This window comes from Calidris pugnax, unplaced genomic scaffold (assembly GCF_001431845.1).
Source record: "Calidris pugnax isolate Ruff unplaced genomic scaffold, ASM143184v1 scaffold450, whole genome shotgun sequence".
Classification (NCBI taxonomy): Eukaryota; Metazoa; Chordata; class Aves; order Charadriiformes; family Scolopacidae; genus Calidris; species Calidris pugnax.
Window position 1 is genome coordinate 264,148 of NW_015094504.1, and position 11,298 is coordinate 275,445.

The 11,298-nt window shown below is 46.2% G+C and overlaps 1 protein-coding gene across 4 annotated transcripts in view; it reads left to right on the forward strand.

The window, feature by feature from the left end:
• The window catches only part of LOC106900845 (serine/threonine-protein kinase PDIK1L-like), an 11,179-nt gene extending 224 nt beyond the window's left edge, over positions 1-10,955 (forward strand). For 2 of the 4 annotated variants that reach the window (XM_014963050.1, XM_014963051.1), the window contains exons 2-4: positions 1,289-1,916; positions 3,601-3,817; positions 5,989-6,224. In XM_014963050.1, coding sequence (XP_014818536.1) covers positions 1,371-1,916; positions 3,601-3,817; positions 5,989-6,224 — 999 coding nt within the window. In that variant the 5' untranslated portion in view covers positions 1,289-1,370. Of the gene's footprint in view, positions 1-651; positions 763-1,288; positions 1,917-3,600; positions 3,818-5,988; positions 6,242-9,199 lie in introns of those variants that run through there. The other 2 variants (XM_014963052.1, XM_014963049.1) reach the window with 2 other exon arrangements.
• The last annotated feature ends 343 nt before the right edge of the window (positions 10,956-11,298 follow it).

Here is an 11,298-nt window from a genome sequence, read left to right on the forward strand (position 1 = left end):
GGTGGGCTAGTTGTAGGCAAGAAGTAGGGAAGAGCTGGGCCTGAGGGGACGGTGGAAGGGGGCAGCAGCTGGAAGCAGGAAGGGGCTGAGGTAGAGAAGGAGCTGGGGCTTGGAGGGGAAGGGGACTTAGATGAAATGGTGGGAAGAGCTGGGCTTGAGGGGTTGGTGGAGGCAGGAAAAGGGGTCCGGGACTGGGGAATTTTTGGAGAGGAGTTGGGGGGGGCTGAGTGCTGGAGAGTGGGGAATAGGGTGGGAGAGGGCTAGGAGAGCTGGGTGAAAAAATGAAAGATTTGGAAAAGGAGCACTGCTGGTGGATGGAGCTGGAGGAGGATTGAGAAGGAAGATGGGCTGGGAAGAAGGAGGTTCGGTTGGGGGAGCTGGACTGAGAGTGGGAAAGGAGGAAAATTGGGGGGGGCTTTGAGGGCAGCAGTAAGTGGGGGATTGGGAAAGGAACGTGTCAGGCATGAAAGCAAAGAAAAATTGAGTTGGGAGAGAAGAAAGTATGTGTTAATAAGGAGCTAAACTTGGTCTAGTGTTGAAGAACAGGGAGAAGTGAGATGGGGGGCTAAAATGGGAGCAGGATTATTGGGGGATAGAGCTGAGGGGGGATTGAAGGAAGGACCATGAGAATCGCAGGGAGAGGCTGTGCAGGAGAGCGAAGAACAACCTGGGGGTGGGACAGGAGCTTGAGGTGGAGGGGAAGGGCAGTCTAGGGCTCATGAATGGGTTGGAAGAAGGTGAGCTAGAGAAAGAAGGTATCAGGTAATGGCCTGGTAGAAAATTGGCAGTGGAAGCGCAGGGACATGGTGTAGCCATTGATGGATAAGTACATTTACGAGAGGGGGGGAAAGTGAGAGAGAAAGATTTAGTGCCAAACGGGGACTTCTGGCTACCTTTATTTCTTTAAAAGTCAATTCTGGTAACAGTAAGTTGAGCCGTTACCCAGGAGGTCTTGTCTTTCCTTTCCTGCCCTGCTTAGAAAACGTGTCTGTAATAACTCTTTTTTCTTTCTCGCTAAACTTTGTCCGCTGTTGGACAAATCGATGGCGCTTCCCAGGTGGCTGTATCCCGCTGTGCAGTCAGGATTGTACTTGATAATGTCTCAAAGTTACCATGGATATCAGCTTTCTCTTAAAACTCCGTTTTAGCTGCCAGCCCTTGTGCAGCTGCATCATATACCCATGCATATACTGCTAAAATTGATACCGGTTGGAAGCATTTGCAGTCGCTGCTTGGTAAGCTGCTTTGTTTGGGGGAGTTTTAAGCTTTTTATCCCCTTTCCTTCCAGGGTTTTACTGCAGGGCGACGACCGCTTGCCATGAATTCGAATATTTTCTCCTGATTTGCTGTTCACTGGGCCGAGGTGGGGGATGGCTACGGAAGCCAAGTACAGCATCATCCGAGAAGTGGGCCGGGGGAGCTACGGGGTCGTTTATGAAGCCATCGTGAATCAAACCAGAAGCAAAGTAGCCGTAAAAAAGATGCACTGCAACGTGCCCGAAAACGTGGAACTGGCTCTGCAAGAGTTCTGGGCCCTTCAGAGCATCCAGAGCCAACACGAAAACGTGATCCAGTTGGAGGAGTGCATCCTGCAGAACGGCCAAGTCTTTCAGCCCATTAGTCACCGTTACCGAAAATCAGACAGCCACCTGCTGCTCATTGAGACCTGCCTGAAAGGGCGGAGGTGCATGGATCCCAGGTCAGCCTGCTCCCTCTGGTTCGTGATGGAGTTCTGTGATGGTGGCAACATGAACGAGTACCTGCTGTCCCGCAGCCCCGACGCTCAGCTCAACCACAGCTTCATGAGGCAGCTCAGCAGCGCCGTGGCTTTCCTCCACCGAAACCAGATAGTGCACAGGGACCTCAAATCCGACAATATTTTGATTTCTCACCGACGTGGAAACCCCATAGTAAAGGTAAGGGAATACTTCCAGCAGGAGTAGGGAAGTCATCGTGCCTCTGTACTCGGCACTGGTGAGGCCTCACCTAGAGTACTGTGTTCAGTTTTGGGCCCCTCACTACAGGAAAGACATTGAGGTGCTGGAGCGTGTCCAGAGGAGAGCCACCAAGCTGGGGAGGGGTCTGGAGAACAAGTCCTACGAGGAGAGGCTGAGGGAACTGGGCATGTTTAGTTTGGAGAAGAGGAGGCTGAGGGGAGACCTCATTGCCCTCTACAACTCCCTGAAAGGAGGGTGTAGAGAGGCAGGTGTTGGCCTCTTCTCCCAAAGGACGAACGACAAGACCAGAGGAAATGGTCTGAAGTTGGGGCAGGGGAGATTTAGATTAGATATTAGAAAGAACTACTTTACTGAGAGAGTGGTCAGGCACTGGAACAGCCTGCCCAGGGAGGTGGTGGAGTCACCATCCCTGGAGGGATTTAAGAAACGTATAGACATGGCTCTTCAGGGCATGCTCTAGTGCCCAAGGTTATTGGTTTATGGTGAGGTGTTGAGTGTGGGGTTTAGTTGGTGGGTGCGGTGGTTTTGGTGGGCGTTTGGTGTGGTGTGTTGTTGGTTTTTTTTTTGGGTTTTTGGTGGGTTTTTTCGGGTTTTTTTTGTGGTTGGACTCAATGATCTCAAAGGTCCCTTCCAACCACTAAGATTCTGTGATTCTGTGAAAACTTCGCCGTTCCTCTTTATCTGACCCGCACGGTTGTGCATCACGTGCTTTGGAATGATGGGCTTTTGGTCTGGTGATACTTGTCATAAGCAAACTTGGAACATCTGATATCAGTTGTGGGCTTTCTGGGGTTTTTTTTAGGAGCCTTGGAAGGAAGTAGAGGTCACATGATGATGTGTTTCTGTAATGTCTTTCATCCATTGCTTATCCCTTTGAGAGGAGCAGTTCAGGGCTGTGGAACTGCACCCCTAGATAATCACAGAGATCGCTATCAGTCAAAAATGAAGCAATATTTTCTCTGCCCTTAAACTTTTAAGAACATGCTGCCCCGTTCCAACAGCTGGTGCTTCCAATATTGCTGCCTCGAGCACGTGTACTGATGTTGCAGGGGAGGTGGGGAATGTCTTGGTGCCTCGTGTCAGTGCCTTGACTGAGGTAAAGACTGAAAGTCTGTTCCAGCTCCCTCCTGAACTTTCCATCCCGAGGGTTCCAGTAGTTAGGACATAAAATAACAGGTCAGTGCATTCAGATAATTCCTGTCGTGACCATTCAGATCAATAATGGTATTTGTACTTCGACCTGTAGAGCCGTCAAGGGACACTTAAATCAATGTCATCTTAATCACTAGGGATAATAATGGTAATGCAAGAGATTCAGGGCACTCACCGTGGAACAGCAAGAACCACTTCTACCCTTAGATGTATTTCAAGGTATGTTTATGCCCAATTAGATGTAATCAGAGCGAATTCACAGGAAGGTAACGATCAGACGCCTGTTCTGTCCATCTTAGGAAGGGGAACAAACAATGGGAGATGGATTGGGGAGTGGGCAGCTCAGAGGAAATAATCAGCTGTTTTGTTTCACCAGGGCTGCCACCCGAGGAGCCTCAGTGCCGTGCTGTGGTGGATTTCAGAGCCCCTGTTTGTAAACGTGATGTTTGGGAATAAGTTATTTTGGTTTTTTCCTCTTAACCTCTTGCAGGTGGCGGATTTTGGCCTCAGCAAGGTGTGTCAGGGGAAAGGGAACATCAACCAGCATCGTTTCTCCTCTGCCTGTGGCTCCAACTTCTACATGGCTCCTGAAGTGTGGGAAGGTCACTACACTGCCAAGGCTGACATATTTGCCCTTGGCATCATTTTCTGGGCGATGGTGGAGAGGATCACCTTCCGAGACAGGGATACTGAGAAGGAATTGCTTGGTGAGGATCAGATGAGTGCTGTCTTGTTGTCAATGGACACTTTGGATCCGTAGGGAGGTGTTTCTCCCAGCCATAGTTACAAATCCTGGGTCATGCTTTGGATGTGGCTTTTTCCAGGGATTTGCAAGCAATTTGCAACCCAAAGACACCCAAAGTTGGGGGGTTTTTTGGGTGTTTTGGGTTTTTAAGAGAGCTGCAAAGAAATCTCTTTTTCTACAGCATTCATTACTCCTAATTTGGTTGCTTCTCGTGCAGGGTTTCCAGGTCTTGAAGAGATATCACTAAGGCAGAGGGAACACTTTTTATATTTACAAATTGCTTTGTTTGGAAGATTGTTCCTTCTGCCAGAAATGCTCTGTGGGATTTAAAGGTTAAGGGAAAGATCGCTTCTGGCTTCTCTGCTGTCAGGCCTCCCTTATCCGAAGGAATGCTCTTCAAAAATGGATTTGGCCCTTATTGTCCCTAAAGAATTGTAGGAGGAAAAAAAGTCATAGCTGTTGCTGAGGCATCTGTCTCACAGCCACACTCCTGATAGAGGATTTAGTATCCGTGTGCTTCCATTTGCTCAGAAATGCTTTTAATGCTCTTAAAACCAAAACCTTTCTGGAATTGGGCTTCTGGGCCCGCTTGTATCCTTGACTTGGCACAACCAAGGGATGGGATCATTCGGAGCACTGAAAGGATGTTCCAAAGAAGCCAAATAATAAACTGGGAAAGGATGTTTAGATAAGCTTCGCTGCCATCTGGCCGAGTTTCCTCCCAGTTTTGAGATGGAAGATCTCACAGGGGTGACTCCTCTGATGGCCTGCTCTCTCCCCGCCTCCTCCTTCCTCCAAATCCCCCCCACACATGCACGCTTGAAATGCTTTGTACTAAATGATTTCAGAAAAGTATATTGCAGTGGAAAATCCATCTCCAGAGGAGAGAATGCCAGTCATGCACATTAGCATAATAATTGAAGACATCTACCCAGGCTCTGAGATCATAGCATACCTGTCTGTCTTTCTTTGAAATGTTTAAATTCTTTAAAGGAATTTCTATGGAGGAACTTGGAGACACCACTGTGCTACCCCTTTAATTTTTCTTTCTTTTTTTTTTTTTTCATCTTCAAGTAGGCTCGCTTCTAATTCTATTATTTATTTCTTTCCGAAACGCCAAATATTGATAAATGTTTTAGTTCCTGCCTGCAGAAACAAGTGACTGGCTGCAGCTGAGACCAAAGCAGGAGCAGATTTCATTAAAACAGCTGCCCGCCGACTGGAGATAAGGAGTTTGCAGGGGCCAACCTTTTCTATCCACAGCCAGGTCACTGCCTTTGAAACATTTATTCTTTGCCTGGTGCCGGGGCAGAACAGCTTGAGTGAGCAAAAGCTGGTTTTCCTGCCCGTTTCGGAAGCCGGTTAATCATTTTCAACAACCGGTGAAATTATTTAGATTACCAGGAGCAAATTTACATTTCCCTTCCTTAATCTTGCCGAGGAGGAGTTGGCTAACGGTAAATGGCGTTGCGCTGTCATTTTAATTGACAATTATTTGACTAACTGAGCAAATAAGTTTTGTGTTTTAACTCTTACCAGTCGCCTCAGCCAAGCAGAGTCCCCCACCCTCTTCTAGAGCTTCTGCATCTCCTGGTAGGGTGACCTGGAGCAGGATGGAGGAAGTTCATGGCAGCAGCCCCTTTTCTCTGCATATAATGGTCCATATAATGATTAGAAGCAGCACCTTTTGCTTAAACTTTCTCCCTCTGTTCCATGTGTGGTCACGCACACAACCTTGGGCTCCCTCCCTCTTCTAGAGCTTCTGCATCTCCTGGTAGGGTGACCCAGAGCAGGATGGAGGAAGTTCATGTCAGTAGCCCCTTTTTTCTGCATATAATGGTCCTTATAATGATTAGAAGCAGCACCTTTTGCTCAAACTTTTTCCTTCTGTTCCCCTCATGGTCACACACACAGCCTTGGGCAGCACCTTGGCTGCTATTTGAAAGTAAAAAGCCTCTTCTGATAACAGCTTCTCCCAGTGTTTGACTTGGCAGTCACCCTTTAATAAGTGATCTTTCCACTCATCTCTCAGATGTTTTGTTTCCCAGATTGTCTCTCCCTGTTGTGTGTGACAGCATTTTGTGTAGGCTCCTCTCTACCTGTATAACCCGACTCCTCCTCATCTCTGTTCAGGAACTTACATCTGCCAAGGCAAGGAGCTCATTCCCCTCGGAGAAGCCTTGCTGGAGAACCCCAACATGAAGTTAAAAATCCCCCTGAAGAACAAGAGGTCCATGCCAGACGACCTCTGCAAGCTCCTGCGTGACATGTTGGCTTTTAACCCCAAGGAGAGGCTGGATGCCTTCCAGCTGGAAATCAGAATCAGGCTCATCTCCTACGGCAAAAAGCGCCAGCGCTCCGTCTCCTAGAGGCGAAGGACGTTCAGGTTGGTGGCACTGCCAGGCTGCTCCCTGCTTGGCATTTGGGGCATTTTCTGTTAGTGACCTCCAGGGCAAAGCCCTCTGAACCAAACCTGACCTGTAGTGGTGCTGAAAATCCAGCCGTAGAAAGATACAGAATCGTAGTGGTTGGAAGGGACCTCAGAGATCGAGTCCAACCACAAAAAAAACCAGGCAAACTTGAAGAAGAAAAGGCTTTGGTAAACGTTTGGGGACAGGAATTTGGTTGAAGTGTGTCTAACTAGGGATCTTTTGCCTCCTTAATGGTCTTCAGGGAATTAGCTGTGCTGCTTGTAATTGGACCAGCCCATCCTTTACCCTAAACCTCATCTAGCAAACTTGAAGAAGGAAAGGCTTTGGTAAACGTTTCGGGACAGGAATTTGGTTGAAGTATGTCTAAGTAGGGATCTTTTGCCTCCTTAATGGTGTTTAGGGAATTGGCTGCACTGCTTGTAATTGGGCCAGCCCATCCTTTACCCTAAACCTCATCTACTGCCACAAAGGAGGGCAGATTTCTGCCCTCACCTCCAGCTTATTTTTTGCTTTTACAATATATTTTCTAACCAAATAAATGCTGAAGTGGGCAAAGTTACTGTATATTTGTAGGCGTGCATCTTAAATAGGATACTTAGATATGATAGTAACTGTCTGATTAGAGACAGATTTTTTATTGTTTTTTTAATTAAAGCACTGTTAATGCTCAGAGCGTATCAGAACTGGGTGCACCAGATGATAGAGGAGCTTCCTGTCCTCAATTTGGCCTTGAAGAATATGTTGGAGAAGGCTGGGCTTGGGAGTCTGGTGGTCTTGTCCGGTCCTGCAGTGAGAATGTTGTCTTTATGTGCCCACTTGGGGGGAAAAAATGATCCTAATCCTTATGAGTTCTTGATGGGTTCTTTAATATCTGCCTTGCTGGAAGTTTGAATGTCCACCATCAAATTCAAGATTGCTCTGCTGGAAGTCATGGAATCTGTCAGACAATGAAAATACAGAGGGAGTTTCCAGGATTTTCAGGTCCTGTCTTCTGCTGTCGTGGGCTTTGTATCTTAGGATTTATTTGCTAAATGCATCATAGAAATAAAGGGGTTTGTGTCTGAGTCACCGAGACTGAGAGCATCTGAGTGTCCTTATAGCTAAGGACCTTGTCCTTTGCAACCCAAATGCATTTCTGCTCAGTTTAATACTCTGGGTCTTGTGACAGACTTGTGCTTCAGCTTAAAATGTTGTTCTCCTCCCGGGGTGTTTGCCCAGTTGTAACTTTAGCAGCATTTCTTCCTGTCCAAGGTTGGTTGGTTCTGTGAAAGTTGGCCCTTTCATCTCCAAATAATTTCTGCGTTTACTCCAGACGAGTCTCTTCAGGTCCTGGTAAAGCATTTACTATCTAGTCTGGAAATATTCCTCCAGGATCACATCTCTCTCCTTTCATATCTAAATCACTTAATCCTCTCATAATTACTTTGTATCCTAAAGCCCTTTTGGACTTGATTTGCTTCAAATCAATAACATTCTGGGTTACAGCAGTTACTTTTGTTCACAGATGAATGACCTTATGTTTTCTATTACCCAGTTTCATCCCCTGGCAGTTAGAAGAAACGGTGAATGACCCTGAGTACTTCCTCATCCTTTTTTTATAACCCCAATACCTCCAGCTCTGTGTCATCGGCACACTTCTAATTGTGCTAAGGCTGTTAGCTAAAACGTTAATTAAACAAGAGCGTTGCCAGTGCCAATCTTGATAAAACTCTACTCCAGCCTCTTCGTTTCCAAATTATCCCTTTCATTTTTCCCTTGGGACAGGTTATCTGCTTTACATCTTCCTTTTCCTTAGTCCCAGTCTTCTCCTCTCTATCCAATACCTTCCTGTGTGGTGCTCCACCAAAATGCTGTACTGAAATCCCAGTGGACAAGACCAGCCCTTCTTTTTATCTAGAAAAAACAGTTTTATCACTGAAAACGACTTAATTAGTGGGGTAGGAGCTGTAGTTCTGAGACCTCTACTCTGATTCAGGAGGCCTGGCATGCTGTAGGAGCAGCAGTACCACTAGTTGGCAGGCCAGCCCTGAAGTGGTTTGCCTGCTCTAGAGGAATTTGCAAGGATAAAGAAAGGAAGGAAGAAAAAAAAAAAAGCTGTAGCAGCAGAGTGTCAGGCTTATTCCTGTGGACTTTCCTTTTTCATCATGAAACCGTAGCGACAAACAGATTTGCATAATGGGCTCAGAAGAAAAACACCAGCACATACCCCTGAAAAACCCCATCTTGTCTCAATCCTCTTCATTTATTTTATTTTCCCGTTGGGCAGGAAGCTATTAATTACCTACTTTGCTTGGTTTTGGCATGTAATGGGAGTTGGTGCAGCGATGGCTCGTGGTCTCACGCTGAAACCGCTGCGTTAATGAGGACTGAAAGGAAAACCAACTTGCCCTTCTCAAACAGGCTTGTCTTAAAAACCAATCCCTGGAGGCTTCAGTCCAGAAAAGAGCCCGATTCCATATCTGACTTTCCTAATTGAAAATTGGGAGCAGCACAGAAGCTGGAAAGGGAAACCTTGGTGCTTCAGGAGCAAATCTCCGATAGCAAATTCAAATAAGGACAGAGATACTTTTTCTTCCGTAATGCTTTGTTGTCACAGGGCAATGAACTCTACAGCCCAGGGCAGCCAAACTGTAAATCTCCTGAGAACAGAGTTAAAAACCTCTAAATGAGTTCTCTTTCAGGAATTTGAAGGCAGGGATATGGATATAACCTGTCATTTGGGGAGTCCTTAAGATAAAAGTTGCTGAGAAATGGGATTTTCACTGAGGAAAGCCTACTTGTGTCCTGCCCTGTGCTCTTCCCCATCTCACTATGTTAGTGATGTCCCCGGGGCAGAACAGGGGACCTTTGGTGTGGGTCACTCTCAACAACAAGTGTTTTATTTTGCAACTTTGGGCACGTTTCTTTTGCAGGTGTGGTGTCCTGCTGTGATCCGGAAGCCTCGGAGATGGTGAACAACCAACCCTGCCTTCCTTTGGCAGGAGTGGGTGGATCTGAAGACCCCTGCCAGCTTCCAGTTTTTCTGAACGGTTATATTTAAATGGACAATAATTTTATTTATTTGTACAGTAATTTTAAGAGGGCAGCTACCAAAAAATGATCTATTTTTATGCGAACCTTCGTTGTTTTTGTATTTGCTTTCTTTTATGCAGCGAGTAGGGCAGGTGAGAAGGTGGCTGAGGTGACCTTGACTGTCTGGCCACGCTCGGCACCCTCAGAGAGGAGTTTCTGAACTTGCTCTTTTTAAAGCAACCCTCGTGCATCCTTTTGTTGCCTTTTTTTCTTTTTTTTTTGGGGTGTAATTTCTTCTCTGCGCGTTGCTTGGCCACGTAACGGAGTGCTGTCTGCTGAATGAGCTGGCAAAGTGTTCAGTGTCTATTCTGAAAAGTTTGAGCAGAAACAAAAAAAATGTATTTTCTTCCCAGTGGCTTTTGAATATTCTCGCTTAGATTAACCAAAATGCTTTCTTAAAATAAATACAAAGAATGTTAAAGATGCCAACTCTTGATTAGAACGTATGCGTCACTAACACTTAAAGTAGTTGAAGGAATCGTGCTTCCTGCTGTGTTAGCTGCTTGTGCCAGCTGTTCTGACAAGGGAAATGAAAAGGACTGAACTGGAATCTTGGCAGGTAAATGGGGAGTCACATTTGCACCCTGTTTTGAAAAATATATTTTAATGTATCTGTAAACCACTGCTGATCTTTGCTCTTCCTCGGGAGCTCCTGGAGCAGGTTCCTCCTGTGCTCTCGTGTTGTGCAGAGGGGAAATAGTGTCCTTTGGGGACAGCTTCCTTTTGGGGGAAAGGAATAAACTGCCAAAAAGGAGGATAGAATGGTGAGAACCTCTGTGCCACACGGAGGACAGGATCACCTATATTTCTCTTAGAAACAGATTATTTGTTTCTTTCCCCCTGTCCTCTGCTAGGGCTGTGGCTGCAGCGTAGAAGACTGTGTTACAAGCAGAGTGCCACAAGCCAAATTCATGGAGAGGATTGTTCTTCCTGCCATGACTTTATCCCGAGGCTCTGGGGAAGCTCGTTCCATGGGGAAGCACGATGTTTTCTCACCTGTAAAATACATTTGTCCTGCTCAAACAATTCAAATTGTTAAACTAGTTTTTTTTTTTAATTCAGAGAAGCGTGTGAGGCGATGACAGACACGGTTGCTTTGAAGCTCATTCAGCTCAGCACCTGGTGGTGACCAGGAACCAGCTGGGATGGTGGGGTCTGGGCCTTTGGTTGTTCCCAGCCACTGTCACCTCCTTCTCCTAGTCCTAGTTGTTGCCTTGATTTTTTTTTTTTGTTTAATTCTTGGAGTTCTGGGGGGATCGTGACGTAGGAATGTGTGCTGGGCTTTCCTTTCCACAGCTGTTGGCTATAAATGTTCTTCTGCTTTGCAGAGGTTGCTTCATCCTCCTCTTTCCTGTCCTGCAGCCACTGCTACTCTATTGTCCCCTTCCTGCCACCTCTCCCCAGAGCATGCTGCTGGGCTTCCAGGGCTGTTTTCCATTGAGACCAGCTCCATTTTTCTGGAATACAGACAGGTTTGCACACCCTGGCAACACCTGAGGGAACTGTGGAGCGCAAGGGTGGCTGTTTACTCATTTTCTGCCTCGTTTTTGCCACGGTAGTGAGTGTCCTCACAGCTGCTAGATAGTTTTAGCTTTAAGTGCTTGAAACTGTATTTTATAAATTAATAAAATTTAATAAAATAATAAAATGTGTTTTTTTTTACTAATGTGTTGAAAAAGTGTGGTAATATTGAACATCTCTTTAGAATCATGTGACACTTTTTTTTTAAATATTCTTTTTTTAACAGGTACCACAATTTAGTGAGTCTTACTCTAATACCTAGCGAGTAGGTAAATGAAGGTGCAGTGACAGCCTCTAATTTAAGAAGTGACGGCTTCTTGGGGAAGGGGGTGGTGGGGAGAATCCTGCAGCTGCTGCGTGTCACGCGCTGAGAGCAAGCTCAGTCTTCAAAAGCGACCTGAAGGGTAGAAGTAACGTC